Here is a 19,081-nt window from a genome sequence, read left to right as displayed (position 1 = left end):
CTCCAGCGTAACATTCAGGCTGCGTTGGCATGCCTCGAGGGAGGTTGCTTTGACGAGAAGATCGTCCAAGTACGGAATCACCGGGTGTCCGTGAGAGTGCAAGACTGCTACCACTGCTGCCATGACCTTGGTGCCCACCCGTGGGACTGTCGCCAGACTAAATGGCAGAGCTACGAACAGAAGATGTTCGTCTCCTATCACAAAACGTAGAAAACGTTGGTGCTCCGTAGCAATTGGCACGTGGAGATAGGCATCTTTGATGTCTGTTGAGGCAAGGAAGTCTCCTCGAGACATTGAGGCAATGACGGATCGGAGGGATCCCATCCGGAACCTCCTGGCGTTCGCATGCTCGTTGAGCAGTTTCAGAACCAGAACAGGACGGAAGGAACCGTCCATTTTTGGAGCCACAAAGAGATTGGAGTACAAACCCTCGCCCTCGTTCCTGAGGGGGGACAGGGATCACCACTCCTTCTGCTCTTAGAGCGTCCACCGCCTGCAGCAGGGCATCTGCTCGGTGGAGAGGTGGGGCCGTTCTGAAGAATGGAGTCGGAGGACGAGAACAGAACACTGTCCTGTGCACAATGTCCGTCACCCACCGGTCTGTGACCTGTGGCAGCTAAATGTCGCCAAAGGCGGGGGAGTCTGCCATCAACCGCGGATGCGGAGAGAGAGGAAGAGAGCTGAGAGTCCTGAGGAGACCGCCTTGGTAGCGGTTCCTCCGACTGCCTTCCTTGGGCGATATTGAGCCCGGCCGGAATCTGAGCCCGTCTGAGGTTTTGTAGCCCTTTTGCACGAGGACAATTGGGACCTGCCGGAGCTTGGGAAGGACCGAAACCTCGACTGTACTTTTAGGACAGCCTTAACAGGGTAAGTCGCAGTGCAGACATTGCGGGGTTACGGACGCCTCTGCGGTACAGATGTCCCTGCTCAAGGTCAGCTGCGCAAGAACAGCAGAAAAGGTTAGGTTGCCAATACGGCTGTGGATGCCGGAGCAACCGACACGCCGATAGCCTCCTAGACAGATTTCAACCAGAGTCCATCTGTCTGTGAATGGCATCTTGAAGTGAAGCCCCATCTCCAGCGCAACTATGGCTCTATATGCAAGCCTGGAGATTGGAGAATCCACCTTTGGACCCTGGGTCCAGCGCTGACCACGTCAGGGGAAAAAAGGGATAACGTGTATCCTAAAAACGTTTGGAGAAGACGCTTATCTGGTAAGCGTGGTGTTCCTGGACTGCTTCTCTGAAGTCAGCGTGGCCCGAAAAATACTCAATATCTGCGTGAGACACTGAAAAGGAACTTCTCCTGTTCGTCTCCTATCTCCACTGGGGGAGCTGAGGGAGAAAGATCCAACCTTCCATTGATGGACGGTATCGGATCATTCCGTATGGCGTTACCACCCGGTGTATCCGGATTGAGAGCGATGTCAGTATCAAAGCCCTGAAGAGCTGCCTTTTGGTCAAGTAGATTGCCCATGGGTGCAAGTCTCTATATTATGACTACTCCGTCCCTGTCCATGGACAGGGTTGACAGGAGGTTTCTTTGGCCACAACTAGTAGAGCCCCGGCAGACGAAGTGCTAGAGACCCCGGCAGACGACGTGCTACAGGGGAGCATGCACACAATGTAGTAAAAACAGCACTGAAATCTGTGTTGCTTTTTTGCCGCTGCCGACTAGCTATCTAGAAGTATATAGCCAAGATTGGTGACCGTACATTGCAATGTATAGCATACAGGCATAAAGTACAAATGACCACTGCAGCACAAGCAATACAAGCAGCATAGAAGCCTGTGCCCTGGCACCTCTGCTCTTCTGCTGCTGTATACTAGTCATCTAGGGGAATATAGCCCAGAAGAGTGACCCTACAGTGCAATGTATAGCATACAAGCACAAGTACAAATGAACACTGCAGCACATGCAATCCAAGCAGCATAGAAGCCTGTGCCCTGGCACCCCTGCTCTTCTGCTGCTGTATACTAGTCATCTAGGGGAATATAGCCCAGAAGAGTGACCATACAGTGCAATGTATAGCATACAAGCACAAGTACAAATGCACACTGCAGCCCATGCAATACAAGCAGCATAGAAAAAAACCTGTGCCCCAGCACCCTTGGTTTTCTGCTGCTGTAGTCTAGCCATTCCAGAAGAATATAGCTAATACTAGCGACTGTACAGTGCAATGTATAGCATATCAGCATAAACACAAATGAACACCTCAGTCGTGCAATACAAGCAGCCTAGAAAGCCTGTGCCTTAGCACACCTGCTTTCCTGCTGCTGATGTGTCGCTCCCCAAGCGGGCATATAGCGACCTATGCAGTTAAAAACAACACATGTATACACTGCAGTTATATCGTGGTCAGCACTATTGTGCCTCTTACCGCCCGCCTATAAGCGGGTGTATGATCGCCACTGTCCTGCCTTGGTGCCCCGAGCTCTGCAGTAATGGCTGCCGGCTTCTTCCCCAGCTCGTGTGAGTAGGGGCGGGCCGTGGGCGTGCCCCCAAGGCAGAGCGGGAACCCGGCGTCCGACAGTGTGCAGTGAGAGGGCTGGAGCATGTAAAAAGGCTCCAGCCCTCGGCGCTGCTGATTGCTCAGCGCCTGTCCCCTTCCCTGAGTGACAGGGAGGGGGCGGGAACGAAGCGGCACTAGGCCGCAGAAGCCGGGGACTGGAGTTATAAGCGCCGCCGCCGTAAAAGCGCGGTCGGCGCCCAGTCCCCGGCGAACTACAAGTCCCAGCCGCGCCGCCGCTCCCGGAGCGTCCGGCGCGGTAGTTCCCAAAACACAAAGTCACTCAGCAAAGCTGCAGTGACTGTAACCCTTTACTGTCCCCGGCGCACTAGCACACCCAGCAAGTCTGGAGTGTGCTGTGCCTGTGTGTACGGGGACACAGAGTACCTGTAATGGTGCAGGGCCATGTCCCTGAATGGTACTCCAGCTCCGTATCCAGCAGGTTCAAATGGGTCTGTGGATGGAGCCCGGCGTCAGAGCTTTGAGGCCGGCAGGATCCCACTTCCTCAGAGCCCCTCAGGGGGGATGTGGAAGGAAAGCAGCATGTGGGCTCCAGCCTCCGTACCAGCAATAGGTACCTCAACCTTACAACACCATCCAGGGGTGAGAAGGGAGCATGCTGGGGACACTATATGTGTCCTCTTTTCTTCCATCCGAAATAGTCAGCAGCTACTGCTGACTAAAATCTGTGGAGCTATGCGTGGATGTCTGACCTCCTTCGCACACAAAGCTAAAACTGGAGAACCCGTGATACCACGGGGGGGTATAGCCAGAGGGGGAGGGGCCTTGCACTTTTTAGTGTAGTGCTTTGTGTGGCCTCCGGAGGGCAGTAGCTATACCCCAATCGTCTGGGTCTCCCAATAGAGCGCTGAAGAAATACGTAATTATTTACTGGTAATGTGTTTTTTCGGAACCTACGACAGCACCATGGAGAGAGGTGATCCGACCTTCAAGGACAGGAAACCTACTAAATAAAAAGGCGGTACCTCTCCCACACATCAGTTGGATTACAGAGCATGAGAGGACCTCCAGATAGACATTGTGAACTTAAACCTATACCAATCACCCAATAAACTATGTTCACCATGTCCATTATATTACATATATGCATGTGTATATCTCAATTCCTTTTTATATAAAACAACCCCATACGTGAAGGGAGGGAATATATGGGTGCTATCATGGGTTCGAAAAAACACATTACCGATAAGTAATAACGTATTTTTCCTACCACCCGTGACAACACCACAGAGAGAATTACAGAGAACTTCTCTAGGGAGGGACCACAGCCTGTAGAACCCTTCTACCAAAAGTGAGATCAGAAAAGGACGATAGATCTAGTCGGTAGTGTTTATAAAAAGGTAGAGGGCGAGGACCATGTTCATGTTGCCGCCTTACAAATGTGCTCGATGGAGACATCGGACTTCACTCAGGAGGTTGCCACAGCTCTCGTGGAAGGAGCCTTCAGCCCCTCCGGAGCCAACCTGATTGCAGCAGCAAAGGCTAAATTAATGGCCTCGCTAATCCACCTAGCTAGTGTTGATTTGGATGCCCTAAGAACCCTTTCCCTGAAAGGTAACAAAGACCTATCTAGTCTCCAAGACTCCGTGGCCTCTAGGTATTTTATCAGGCATCTCCGGACATCTAGGGTATGTACCTTCTCCTTCTGATTCCTGGGGCTACTTGCAAAAGGATGGGAGAACCACCTCCTGCGACCTATGGAATTTTGAAAACGACCCTATCTAAAATCTGGGTGAAGGGAGGAGCTGCCGACAGAGTCTGGATATCACTTACCCTACTGCCTGAGGTTAATGCCACTAAAAAGGATGGTTTTAAATGAAGGCAACATGATTGGTGCCAACACTACAGGTTCAAAAGGGAGGCTCGGTCAGGGCTCACTGTACCAGATTTAGATCCCACGGAGGCATTCTTGGTCTAATTATAGGAGTTGCCCTAGAGTGGGCCTTAATAAATAATTATATAAGGCCCCCAGTGCTGACACCTGGACGTTCAGGGTGCTAGTGGAAAGCCCTAAATCTACCCCCTTCTGCAGGGATTCTAAGATGGAAACGACAGGAACCTTATCATTGAGCTGGATTCCTGGGGTAGACAAGAATCTGTTCCAGGTTCTGGCATAAATATTGGTGGTTACTGGCTTTCTACTCTGAAGTATAGTTGAGACCACATTAGGGGAGAAACCTTTACTTTGTAGCAATAACCTCTCAAATTCCACGCCATTAGATGAAAGCTGGAAACATGAGGATGTTTTATTGGTCCCTACAAGAGAAGATCTGTGGTGTCCGAATGAACCCACGGGCTGGAGATGGACATAGTCCTTAGCAAAGAAAGCCAAAGGTCTTTTGGGCCAAAAGGATGCTAACAGGATGACCCTTACTCGATATTCCCTGATCTTTCCCAGGACAGCTGGAATCAGTATCACTGGAGGGAAGGTGTATGCCAGACTGAAGTCCCAACTGACCAGGAAGGAGTCTACTGCGTGGGGATTCTCTTTGGGGTTTAGAAAACAGAATGTTTTCACCTTCCGGTTCGGTTTGTGAACAAATCTATTACCGATTGACCCCACAGGTCCACTGAGCTTCCCAACTGCTGGGGCTTGCGTCTGTAGTAACAACCCGTGAAACTGAATTTTTCCAGGCTACACCTGTTGACAGATTTTGCACGTTCCTACAACAGAAAAGGGACTGGATCGTTGATGGTCTTCGTGTTAAGTTTGCCGATTGTCCCTTCATAGTCATTTCGCTTTCCAGAATTTTCCACTGCAATGCTCTGGTATGCACCTGAGCCCAGGGAACTGCCGGGATGCACAAGGTTTGTGGCCCCAGGAGAGACATAATTAAAGAATATATGTCTGGAACACCATGGTGTGAACAAGGTGCAAGACTCAAAAATATACAACTAAACAATAAGAAAGAGTTGCACACCAGTCAATGTATAGGGGAATAATGAAAAGCAGAACTGCTATAGGAATACTAGACTGAAAAATACAATGAACTATCTGAAAAAAGTGAAAAACATGAAAATGGTATGTGCATAACTGCTATGAATAATAGGAATGAGAGATGTTTAGCCATTGTATTGATCAATGCAAAGGTTAGGGACCCCAAAATAGAGATTACCTTGGCGTTTGGTTTTGGGGCTCCTTTGCACTGATCAATACAATGGCTAAACATCTCTCATTCCTATTATTCATAGCAGTTATGCACATACCATTTTCATGTTTTTCACTTTTTTCAGATAGTTCATTGTATGAACATTGAACACTTGTACCCTGCAAGGCTCTAGTCTTGATTTTCTTAGATTTAGTAGCCAACCCAAGTTCTCCATGGTGGAACACACTTCCTGTATTTGGATAACACAATGATAAGACGTGTCCACAATCAGAAAATCGTCCAGGTATGGGATTAGTAGCGTGTTTTCCTCCCGTAGATGTGCCGTTACTTCCGCTATCAGCTTTGTGAAGACACACGGAGCTAATGACAACCCCAAAGGGGAGGGCTCTGCATTGGAAGTGTATCAATCCTTTCATGTATAAAGCCACTCTGGAAGAATTTCTGATATTCCATGTGTATAGGCACATGATAGTATGTGTTCTTCAAATCCAAGACGGCCATATAACATCCCGGAAAAAGAACATTTACTATTGACCTGATGGTCTCGATTTTGAAGGTTTCCGATTTCATATGAGCATTCAGGCCTTTCAGGTTTATGATGGTCCTGAAGGACCAGTCTGTTTTTTTTCCACTAAGAGAGGGGAATAATATCCCCTCCCTTGCTCCTGCACCGGAACCTCCAAGAGGACTGATCTCTTTACAAGGTCCAGAACCTCCACTTCCAACGTTTGTTGCTCTACCAGGATGTACGTGCGGATGTTAGTACAAACCGCTGCAATGGCGAATTTAGAAATCCCAAGTTTAGGCCATTCTTTATTAGCGCAAGGATCTAGTTGCTGGTTGAGATGTCATCCCCAGACAGGAAGAAATAGGAAGAATCTTTCCCTCTACCTGGGGACACCAATCACTAGAAGGGCTTCTTTCCATTCGGGGGAAGGACCTTTAATCATGCGGCCTCGGTCTTTCCTTCCTCGGTCCAAATTCCATCTCCCCTGGTCTCTAGGGGGTCTTCTATGGGATTCTCGTGTTCTCCGAAAGGAACCCCAGTAAGATGGAAGCGACATGGTTCTTGTCCCGTGAGTACCGCTTCAGAGGTTCCCTGCTCCAAGTACAGGAAACCATCTGATGCGTGGGAGAGGTACTGCCCTTTTATTCAGTAGGTTTCCTGTCCTTGAAGGGCAGATCCTCTCTCTCCGTGGTGTGGTGATGGGCGTTAGTTTAAAAAAAAAAAAAAAAAAAAAAAAAAAAAAAGCAGATTCATCTTATAAGATATATTATATTTATTATATTAGCTTCTGCTATTCTTTTATCTAATGTTTCTTGAAACGGCAATAATTTAAAAAACAAATTATATTATATAAAATATATATATATATATCTATATATCTATATATATATCTATATCTATCTTTGATTAACTCGTAACAAGAGCTTTAATTTTTTTTTTTTCTTTGAACATCCAGTGTACAAAAAAAGAAAAGATGTAACAATTCATCTATTCTATTACTTTATTTTACAATTGCGGTCCCAGGGTTACTGTAAGGTGCATGGGTCAGGAATACTGCTGTTAAAGCAAAACTATTTACAAACCATAAGATCCGCATCGACGTCCCATTATTTCATACAGTTGGGAATGTCGCACTCCTAATTAAAACGACAAAACTTGGTAGCCGAATCGAAGCTAAAAACCTTAATTATTACACTGCAGTGCTGCCATTCATAGAGAATAAAATAACGAAAGTTCAGGGACAGAAAGTCCTACAGGCTGAATCCAGACACTTTCAGATCCTGAGCAATATTTCTGGCTTCAAAATAAGTCGTGTCCGTCTCATCGTCCGGCTGAGGAATGAAAGGCATCGACTGATTCGGCAAGTTTTCCCAATCTATGCCATGGAAGAAAGGATGAGCCTTCAATTCTGCACAAAAATGAAAAGGCATGTAAAAATAAAAAAATCAGAAGCATTATTTATTTTCTAGCTACAGTCAGGGTTGCATTGCAATTACTATGTATAAAAAAAATAAACTATCTGGGTCGGGAACCAAACTTGAGCTTGGATGTCAAACCCCATATAAGTCTATGGGGACCCGAACTTGTGCGCTGTAAAATGGTGCTAGTAAGTGCTAGGGGGCTGCAAAAGGAAGAAATATTGTGATTAGAGCAGGATAGTTATACTTCGAGTCTCCCACGCTACTGTCACACTGCTTCCGTGTATTTGAGTATTTGGGAGCAGACATTTCTACACCAAATCTGCATCTCCTGTCAAAAAAACAAAAAAAAACAGACACCACATGCATTTATGTGGGTTTGGTGCATTTTTCTACCGGTATTGAGTTCTATGACTTCACCTGAGGTGATGTCACTCACCTGAGGTCACAGAGTTCACCTGAGGTCACAGAGTTCACCTGAGGTCACAGAGTTCACCTGAGGTCACAGAGTTCACCTGAGGTCACAGAGTTCACCTGAGGTCACAGAGTTCACCTGAGGTCACTGCCGGAGTACCGTTGGAGCCACCAGCTGTGATCACAGGTGAATCAGTGACCTCACTGCTCACAGCTGCGGCTCAATGTGTCCCTGACACATTTTCTAATGTGACTGCGCACTGCAACCACAGGATGTAGCAGATCCAGTATTGTCAAGGGACCTCATGTGAATTACGTCGGACCTGCATGGGGTGTTTTGGGGGTTAATACTTTGAAGAAAGGGCACTTTTTTTTTTTTTTTAAATAAAACAAAAAAATCCTTTATTTTTTTTACTTAGAGGGTTAGAATGGGAGGTGTGGAGAAATCACATCGACCCCTCCCCATTACTAAGCTCAAGCTTAATAACAGTTGTGATTTTTTGACAAACGTCAAAGTCGTTAATGCCTTAAATCACCCCGATTTCCAATAGAACCGTGCAATCAGGATTTGCTAGGTAAAGAGCCAGAATTGGTGCACTTAATGGATGTGACAATTTTGGAGTGGCTGCAGGCTGCTATTTTTAGGCTGGGGGGGGGAATAATCATGGGCTTCCCCAGCCCGATAATACCAGCCCGCAGCTGTCTGCCTTCACTTGGCTGGGTATCAAATTCCGGTCGGGGACCACAAGTCAGCTTAATTATTTAAATAATTGAAAAAAGCTGCACAGGGGTCCCTTGTATTTTGATACACAGCCAAGATAACACACACAGCTGGGGGCTATCTGATTTATCTGTGCTAAGTATCAATATACGGGTGGACCTTAGGCCACTTTTTCCATTTATTTTTACACTCCACAACCAATCACAGATGTCGGCAGTCTAACTGCAACCAGTTACAGAGGATGGGTTGGGCAGTAGTGAATATTCATGAGAGTTAATTAACGGACCCGGAAGCAGTATGACAGCTGCACAGGAGAATAAGTATAATAGTCCTGCTCTAGTCTCCATTTTGAATTTTTGTCCTTGCGGCCGAACCTGAACACTAACACGCATTTTCCTGAAAAGTCCATGTGCGGGGGTTGGGTTGGCCCATCCCTAGTTACAAACTCTCCTGTCGGACAGTCATTGTGAGCTCATTGACTGATTCTCAGTTAACTCAATATGCAGCCAGTAATACACAGTGCAACATGGAGGATATAGAATGCATTCAGTACAACTTTTTTTTTTAACAAAACCAAGTTGCAAAAAATATTTTTAGCCCCCACCCCAAAAAATACACGTAATTAATGGAAAATTATGGACAACACAGTGCACTATATATGCCCTAAAGAAAAAGGATCCTGCTGCACTTGCTAGGTTAATTTAAAAAAAAAAAAAAAAAAAAAATAATGAAGTTTACTAGTCCCAAAAAAATATAAAAAACTTTTTTAAAACAATATCCTCTTATGGAAGACAGTGCTGTAAAAAATAAAAATCCTTTACCTTTTAATCCGGCTCTCTTTGTGTTGTCGAGGGTGAGGAGAATATCTATTGCCTTGTGAGCATTAACTGAAAGGGTTTCATCATCTCCCGGCCAAGGAATATCTGTAAATGCGAAAAAGTGTTTGTTTTTTTTTGTTCAAGTATTTTATTTTTTTTTTGTCTTGTGATGTTCAACGTTTTTGTTTGTTTTAAAGTCAAATTCTTTGAAATGCCACATGTGGTTTAAAACATTTTTAAAATGGAAGTTATCGGAAAAAAGAGAATTTTGTTACTTACCGTAAATTCTTTTTCTTATAGTTCCGTATTGGGAGACCCAGACCATGGGTGTTTAGCTTCTGCCTCCGGAGGACACACAAAGTACTACACTAAAAAGTGTAGCTCCTCCCTCTGAGCTTATACACCCCCTGGTAGCCAGTCCTAGCCAGTTTAGTGCAAAAGCTGAAGGAGAATAGCCACCCACAAGTAGAACCGAGTAAGAACCGGAACAACCGGAGACTCTGTCTACGACAACAGCCGGTGATAACACACGGAACAAGAAAATTGCCAACAGGCAACAGGGAGGGAGCTGGGTCTCCCAATACGGAACTATAAGAAAAAGAATTTACGGTAAGTAACAAAATTCTCTTTTTCTTTATCGTTCCTTTGGGAGACCCAGACCATGGGACGTTCCAAAGCTGTCCCTGGGTGGGAATAAACAGAAAAAACTAAGAAGTAGGCGGAGCCTAACTTCACAAGTGGGAGACAGCCGCCTGAAGGATGCGTCTGCCCAAGCTCGCATCTGCCGAAGCATGAGCATGCACTTGGTAGTGCTTCGAAAAGGTATGCAGGCTAGTCCAAGTGGCAGCCTGACAGACTTGTTGAGCCATAGCCTGGTGCCTAAAAGCCCAAGAGGCACCGACAGCTCTGGTCGAGTGTGCTTTGATCCCCGGCGGGGGAGGCACTTGAGTACACTGGTAGGCATCAGAGATGGCCGACCTAATCCAACGAGCCAGGGTCGGTTTAGAAGCAGAGAGGCCCTTGCGCCGACCTGTGGTCAGCACAAAAAGAGAGGTGCACCGCCTAAGAACAGCGGTGCGTGACACATAGATCCGGAGCGCCCGCACCAGATCTAAAGTATGCAACGCTTTTTCAAAGCGATGAACAGGGGCCGGACAAAAGGAAGGCAATGAAATGTCCTGGTTAAGGTGGAAAGGAGATACCACCTTAGGGAGAAAGTCCGGAGTCGGACGGAGAACCACCTTGTCTTGATGAAAAACCAAAAAAGGTGACTCCGAAGAGAGAGCAGCCAAATCAGAGACTCTCCTGAGGGAAGTTATGGCCACTAGAAAGACGACTTTCTGAGAAAGACGAAACAAAGAAACCTCCCTAAGAGGCTCAAAGGGGGGTTTCTGCAAAGCCGTGAGGACCAGATTAAGGTCCCAGGGATCCAAAGGCCGCCGGTAAGGTGGAATGATGTGAGATGCGCCCTGCATAAAGGTGCGCACCTGAGCCAGCCGGGCGATACGCCGCTGGAACAACAATGACAGAGCCGAGACCTGTCCCTTGAGGGAATTGAGGGATAGTCCTAGCTGCAGACCGGACTGTAGAAAGGACAGGATGGTCGGCAAGGAAAAAGGCCAAGGGGCATGGCCGGAAGACCGACACCAGGACAGGAAAATTCTCCAAGTCCTGTGATAAATTTTGGCCGAGGAAGACTTCCGAGCCTGAGTCATAGTGGAGATGACTTCGGGAGGAATGCCGGAAGTCGTCAAGATCCAGGACTCAAGAGCCACGCCGTCAATCTGAGAGCCGCAGAATTCTGGCAGAAAAACGGACCTTGTGAGAGAAGGTCTGGCCGGTCCGGGAGATGCCACGGCACCTCTACGGACAGATGGAGCAGGTCTGGGTACCAAGCTCGCCTGGGCCAGTCTGGAGCAATGAGGATGACCCGACGGCCCTCCATTCTGATCTTGTGCAGGACTCTGGGCAAGAGAGGTAGAGGGGGAAACACGTAAGACAGAAGAAACTGGGACCAATCCTGAACCAGCGCGTCCGCTGCAAAGGCCTGAGGATCGTGGGAGCGAGCCACGTAAACCGGGACTTTGTTGTTGTGCCGGGATGCCATTAGATCCACTTCCAGAGTGCCCCACTTGCGGCAGATTGACCGAAACACTGCCGGATGCAGAGCCCACTCGCCGCTGTCCACGGTTTGACGGCTGAGATAATCTGCCTCCCAGTTTTCTACGCCTGGGATGTGGACTGCGGATATGGTGGACTTGGAGTCCTCCGTCCACTGAAGGATGCGTTGAACCTCCAACATTGCCAGGCGGCTGAGAGTCCCGCCCTGGTGATTGATGTAGGCAACTGCTGTCGCGTTGTCTGACTGGACTCGAATGTGCTTGCCCGCCAACAGGTGGTGAAAGGCTACGAGAGCTAGGAGCACAGCTCTGATTTCCAGCACATTGATCGAGAGGGCTGATTCGGACGGAGTCCACGTGCCCTGTGCTTGGTGGTGGAGAAATACTGCTCCCCAGCCGGATAGACTGGCATCCGTGGTGAGGATCACCCAGGACGGGGCCAGGAAGGAGCATCCCTGAGACAGAGAGAGGGGCCTAAGCCACCACTGAAGAGAGCTCCTGGTCTGTGGCGACAGTCACCAACCTGTGCAAGGAAGAAGTCCGCTTGTCCCAACAGCGGAGAATGTCCAGCTGCAGAGGACGCAGATGGAACTGGGCAAAGGGAACCGCTTCCATTGACGCCACCATCTGACCCAGCACCTGCATGAGGTGCCTGATGGAATGACGGCGGGGCCTCAGCAGAGAGCGCACCGCCAGATGGAGGGACTGCTGTTTGACCAAGGGCAGCTTGACAAGTGCCGGCAGAGTCTCGAATTGCATCCCTAGGTACGTGAGTTTCTGGGTCGGAGTCAGAGTGGACTTGGGCAGATTGACAAGCCACCCGAACTGGACTAGAGTGGCGAGAGTGAGCGAGACACTCCGCTGACAGTCTGCACTGGATGAAGCCTTGACTAGAAGGTCGTCCAGGTAAGGAATCACTGCCAACCCCTGGAGGTGCAGAACCGCAACCACTGCTGCCATGACCTTGGTGAATACTCGAGGGGCCGTGGCTAACCCGAAGGGGAGAGCCACGAATTGGAAATGTTCCTCTCCGATTGCAAAACGTAGCCAACGCTGGTGTGAAACTGCAATTGGCACATGCAGATAGGCATCTCTGATGTCGATGGATGCCAGGAAATCTCCTTGGGTCATTGAGGCAATGACTGATCGCAGAGACTCCATGCGAAAATGCCGCACCTGAACATGCTTGTTGAGAAGCTTGAGATCCAGGATGGGACGGAAGGAACCGTCCTTTTTGGGGACTAGGAAGAGATTTGAGTAGAAACCTCTGAACCGTTCCCTGGCGGGAACCGGTACAATTACTCCGTTGGCCTGCAAGGATGCCACGGCCTGAGAGAAGGCGGCGGCCTGGGAGCAGGGGGGAGTTGACAGAAAAAATCTGTTTGGCGGGCTGGAAGAAAATTCTATCCTGTAGCCGTGGGAGATGATATCCTGCACCCACTGATCGGAGACGTGTTGAAACCACACGTCGCCAAAGTGGGAGAGCCTGCCACCGACCAAGGACGTTGCTGGCTCGGCCAGATAGTCAATAGGAGGCTGCCTTGGTGGCAGCAGCTCCTGCGGACTTCTTAGGACACGGCTTCGTGCGCCAGTTGGGCTTCTGGTCCTTGGCTGAGTTAGTGGACGAGGCAGAGGGCTTAGAGGACGACCAGTTAGAGGAACGAAAGGAATGAAACCTCGACTGGTTCCTGCCCTGGACAGGTTTTCTGGTTTTAGTCTGTGGCAAGGAAGTACTCTTCCCGCCAGTAGCTTCCTTAATAATCTCATCCAGTTGTTCACCGAACAGCCTGGACCCAGCAAATGGGAGCCCAGCAAGGTACTTCTTTGAAGAAGCGTCTGCCTTCCACTCTCGAAGCCACAAGATCCTGCGGATAGCGAGGGAATTAGCCGAAGCCACCGCAGTGCGGTGAGAAGCCTCCAGCATGGCAGACATGGCGTAGGCTGAAAAGGCTGAAGCCTGGGAAGTTAAGGCAACCATTTCGGGCATAGATTCCCTGGTGAGGGAATGCATCTCCTCTAGAGAAGCAGAGATGGCTTTGAGAGCCCACACTGCTGCAAAAGATAGGGAGAACGAGGCCCCTGCCGCCTCATATACAGATTTGGCCAGAAGGTCAACCTGGCGGTCAGTGGGATCGTTAAGTGAGGTGCCATCAGCCACTGACACAACTGTCCGGGCTGAGAGTCTAGACACCGGGGGGTCTACCTTTGGTGAGTGAGCCCACTCCTTGACCACCTCTGGTGGAAAAGGAAAACGGTCATCAGAACCACGTTTTGGGAAGCGTTTGTCAGGACAGGCCCTGGGCTTGGTCACAGTGGCCTGAAAACTGGAGTGGTTAAAGAACACACTCCTTGTTCTCTTAGGCAAGGTAAACTGGTGCTTTTCTGCCAGAGAGGGTTGTTCCTCTGATACTGGCGGATTGAGGTCCAGTACAGAATTAATGGATGCAATCAAATCACTGACATCTGCGTCACCCTCGGTCAGATCAATGGGGCACATGGAGGTAGCGTCCGAGCCCACAGTAAAGGCATCCTCCTCGTCCTGCGAGTCAGCTCGTGAATCAGAGCCGCGGGACGAGGAAGGAGAGGGGACCCTGCGTCTCCTTTTAGGAGGACGGGGTCTGGGAGCAGATGAAGAATCCTCTGTGAGCTCTGGAGAGCGAGCCGAAGCAGCAGAGGCGCCCTGAGAAGGGGGCTGATGCATGCTCAGCAGAGTCCGGGAGAACTCTCCCATGGAGTCGGCAAAGGACTGGGAGATAGACTTAGAGAAGGATTCTACCCAAGCCGGGGGTTCAGCCGGAGAGACCACTGGGGAGACTCCAGGATGAGGCACCACCATGTTAGAGCAGGCATCACAATGTGGATATGTGCTCGGTTCAGGCAGTACGAGCTTACATGCAGTGCATATGGAGTACAGCCTTGCAGCCTTGCTCCTAGTGTGAGACATGCTGCTGAGGTGGGGGCTCTGTTAGAATGACCCCCAGAGAGTGTATAAGAAAGTCCACAACCGAGGTTGTGGCTTACCAGACCGTTTGTGTGCCCTCCGGATTCCACATCTCGGACCCCCAGACAGATGAGCAGAGATGCTGCAGCCAGCGCCGATCAGTGTCAGAACGCTGATAAAATGGCGCCGGAGCGAGGAGAGGGGGCGGAGCTTAGTGAAAGAGCGGGATCCGGAGGGCCAAGGAGATATACAGGGGAGGGAAACATCTCCTCAGAGAGGAGTGTCCTCCCCTGTGCCGAACGGCCGGTGGGCGGAGCCGCACTGTCCCCTTGCATGACTGACATGCAGGGGCAGTGAAAACGAAACTAGGCCTCAGCGAAGCCGGGGCCTAAATTTTACAATGCGGCCGGCGCGCAGGCACCCTCGGCGCGGTTCTCTGGTGAAAACCAGAGAACCGGCCGGAAATGTCACAAAGGTTAAATCACACACTCTCCCCAACATTAAAGTGCAAGGGACCCCCCTGACAATAACGTCTCAATACTTAGCTTGTGAGACGCAGGGCCAGGTCCCTGAGGGATGAGTGCTCCGTCCGGCAGGGTCCTGAAGGGCTGCGGATGGAGACCGGTCTCCTGCAAGGCAGGAAGAACCGAGCTGGCTCCCACTTCAAGCCAGAGCCCGAGGGATGGTGAAGGAGCGCGGCATGTAAGGCTCCAGCCCTGAAATCAACCTTAACAACACCGTCGACACAGTGGGGTGAGAAGGGACATGCCGGGGGTCCAGGCTTGGACCCACTTTTCTTCAAACTCTTTAAAATCAAAAATCAGATGAGAATGCATGTGTGGATGTGTGCCTCCCGAACACAAAGCATTGAACTGGCTATATTTGGTTATCCAGGGGGTGTATATGCTCAGAGGGAGGAGCTACACTTTTTAGTGTAGTACTTTGTGTGTTCTCCGGAGGCAGAAGCTATACACCCATGGTCTGGGTCTCCCATAGGAACGATGAAGAAAGGGAGCCCAGCAAGAAACTTCTTGGAAGAAGCATTTGCCTTCCACTCTCGAAGCCACAAAATCCTGCAGATAACAAGAGAATTAGCTGAAGCCACCGCAGTGCGGTGAGCAGCCTCTAGCATTGGCATAGGATGAAAAAGCTGAAGCCTGAGAGGTTAAGGTAACCATCTCAGGCATAGATTCCTTGGTGAGGGAATGCATCTCCTCTAGAGAAGCAGAGATGGCTTTGAGAGCCCAAACTGCTGCAAAAGTCGGGGAAAACGCGGCCCCCGCAGCTTCATACACAGATTTGGCCAGAAGGTCAATCTGACGGTCAGTGGAATCCTTAAGTGAGGTGCCGTCAGCCACCGACACAACGGTCCGGGCTGAGAGCCTAGACACCGGAGGGTCTATCTTTGGGGAGTGAGACCACTCCTTGACCACCTCAGGTGGAAAGGGAAACCGGTCATCAGAACCACGCTTTGGAAAGCGTTTGTCAGGGCAGGCCCTGGGTTTGGTCACAGCGGTCTGAAAACTGGAGTGGTTAAAGAACACACTCTTCACTCTCTTAGGCGAGGTAAACTGAGGTTTTTCTGCCAAAGAGAGTTGCTCCTCTGACACTGGCTGATTGAGATCCAGCACAGAATAGAAGCAATCAAATCACTAAGATCTGAGTCACCCTCAGAGAAATCGATGGGATACATAGCCTCCGAGCCCCCATTGAGGGCATCCTCCCCATCTTGAGAGTCAGCTCTTGAGACAGAGCCGTGGGATGGGGAGGGGGAGGAAACCCTGCGCCTTCTCTTAGAAGGACGGGGTCTGGGATCAGATGATGAATCCTCCGTGAGCTCTGATGGACGGAGGTCAGAGGATAGGAGTCCTCTGTCAAGAGTATTAGAGGCACCCTGTGAGGGGGGCTGATGCATATTCATCAAAGTCCTGGACAAAAGTCCCATGGACTCAGCAAATGACTGGGATATGGACCTAGAAAAGGACTCTACCCAGGCCGGGGGTTCAATCACAGGTGCAGCAGCAGCCTGAGAGACCACTGGGGGTGAGACTCCAGGCTGTGGCACCGCCAAGATAGAGCAGACATCACAATGTGGATAGGTGCTCGGCTCAGGCAGCAGGAGCTTACATGCAGTGCATGCAGAATAAAGCTTTGGAGCCTTGTTCCTTGTGTGAGACATGCTGCTGGAGTGGGGGCTTTGCAGAGAATGAACCCCAGGGAGAATATACAGAGGTCCACAACCGGAGACCGGCTGTGGCTTACCAGACCGCTGAGCGCGGTGTTGTTTGCCCTCCAGATCCCGAAGCCCGGTCCCCCAGTCGCAGCACCTCAGCAGAGATGCAGAATGCAGGATGTCCCAGAGCAGAGTGAACTCTGCCTGAGAAGAGGGCGTTCCTATAAAAGAGCGGGAACTGGAAGGCTATAGAGACCTGCAGGGAAGCAGGAACGCCCCAGCAGTGGGGAGTGGCCCACCACTGTGTAGAACGGCCGCCGGGAGGAGCCGAACCTGTCCCTCTGCATGAGTGACATGCGAGGGCAGGAAAATGAAACTAGGCCTCCGGCGAAGCCGGGGCCTAAATTTAAGCGGCGAGGCCGACAAGCAGGCACCATCGGCGCGGTTCTCAGGCAAAAGCTAGAGAACCCGCCGGAAAAGTTAAAACAATCACATACAGCATACTCTCCCCTTACAATAAAGAACCGGGACCCCCAACATAAACGTCTCAGGTACTTAGCTGCTGAGACGCAGGGCAATGTCCCTGGGGATGAGTGCTCCGGTCCAACAGAATCCTCAAGGGGCTGTGGATGGAGACCGTACTCCTGCCAGGCATGGAGACCGTGCTGGCTCCCACTTCAAGCCAGAGCCCAGAAGGGATGGTGAAGGAGCGCGGCATGTAAGGCTGCAGCCTTGTAAATCAACCTTAACAACACCGCCGACACAGTGGGGTGAGAAGGGACATGCCGGGAGTCCAGACATGGACCCGCTTTTCTTCAAACTCTTTCCAAAAATCTAACATATCAGATGAGAATGCATGTGTGGATGTATGCCTCCTGACACAAAGCAATAAACTGGCTAGGACTGGCTACCAGGGGGTGTATAAGCTCAGAGGGAGGAGCTACACTTTTTAGTGTAGTACTTTGTGTGTCCTCCGGAGGCAGAAGCTAAACACCCATGGTCTGGGTCTCCCAAAGGAACGAAAAGAAATAACCTATTGTTTAAAAGAGGTGGTTCACTACTCTGCAATAGTGGCTACATCCCTGTAAAACTGATAGGGAAGGCTTTTTCTAAATTCCTTGATCAGCCAATTCTGCCTCTCAGTGGCGCTATCGCGGTCCGATCATCCCCATGAAGTGACTCCCGGGCTTTGTGATCTCTGGAATCTGGTGACGTCATGTCAACTTCCAAGTGACCCAACATCACCGAGGTGGCTCCAGTCTCCCCGAGTGACTGGATTGTGGACGGCGGTTCTCATCACCTCCCAGCGTCACAGCGCAGCATCTCGCGTACTCTCTCCTTTGCTACAGAACACCGCAAGCAGGAGTGATGCTGGGCTGTGACGAGCGGTGAAACGCTGCCCATAGCCAAAGTCACTCAGGGAGACTGTGGCTGGACGCGGTGATGTCGGATCCACTGGAAGTTGATGTGACATTACCGGATCTCAGAGGTCACAGAACCCGGGATGGAGGGTCACAAGATGGGGATGAGCGGTCCGCAATAGCACCACCCAGAGGCAGAAATGACTGAACAAAGTATTTGAGAAAATCCTTCCATTATTAGTATAATATATATATATATATATATATATATATATATATATATATATATATATATATATATATATATATATATATATATATATATATATATATATATATATATAGATATATATATAGATATATATATAGATATATATATATATAGATATAGAATTTTGTTTACTTACCGTAAATTCTTTTTCTTATAGTTCCGTAATGGGAGACCCAGACCGTGGGTGTATAGCTTCTGCCTCCGGAGGACACACAAAGTACTACACTAAAAAGTGTAGCTCCTCCCTCCTAGCATATACACCCCCTGGATAACCAAATATAGCCAGTTTAGTGCAAAAGCTGAAGGAGGACATCCACCCACAAGTAGAGATAGAGCAAACCCCGGAACAACCGGCACCTCTGTCTACAACAACAGCCGGTGAAAACACACGGAACAAGAAAACTGCCAACAGGTAACAGGGAGGGTGCTGGGTCTCCCAATACGGAACTATAAGAAAAAGAATTTACGGTAAGTAAACAAAATTCTCTTTTTCTTCATCGTTCCTTATGGGAGACCCAGACCGTGGGACGTCTCAAAGCAGTCCATGGGTGGGAATAAACAGAAAACTGAGAAGTAGGCGAAACCTAACTTCACAAATGGGCGACAGCCACCTGAAGGATGCGTCTGCCCAAGCTCGCATCTGCCGAAGCATGAGCATGCACTTGGTAGTGCTTCGAAAAGGTATGCAGACTAGAC

The 19,081-nt window shown here is 49.5% G+C and overlaps 1 protein-coding gene across 2 annotated transcripts in view; it reads right to left on the bottom strand.

Annotated features, from left to right (window-relative positions):
• Positions 1 to 6,982: 6,982 nt before the first annotated feature.
• The window catches only part of MASTL (microtubule associated serine/threonine kinase like), a 97,578-nt gene continuing 85,479 nt past the window's right edge, over positions 6,983 to 19,081 (bottom strand). The window contains exons 12-13 of one of the 2 annotated variants that reach the window (XM_075315531.1): positions 9,523 to 9,624; positions 6,983 to 7,556 (exon numbers count right to left, since the gene is read on the bottom strand). In XM_075315531.1, the coding sequence (XP_075171646.1) occupies positions 7,399 to 7,556; positions 9,523 to 9,624 (260 nt within the window). In that variant the 3' untranslated portion in view covers positions 6,983 to 7,398. The remainder of the gene's footprint in view (positions 7,557 to 9,522; positions 9,625 to 19,081) is intronic. The other variant, XM_075315532.1, reaches the window with a different exon arrangement.

Source organism: Anomaloglossus baeobatrachus, chromosome 6 (assembly GCF_048569485.1).
Source record: "Anomaloglossus baeobatrachus isolate aAnoBae1 chromosome 6, aAnoBae1.hap1, whole genome shotgun sequence".
Lineage (NCBI taxonomy): Eukaryota > Metazoa > Chordata > Amphibia > Anura > Aromobatidae > Anomaloglossus > Anomaloglossus baeobatrachus.
This window is presented reverse-complemented; position numbering and strand designations above follow the sequence as displayed.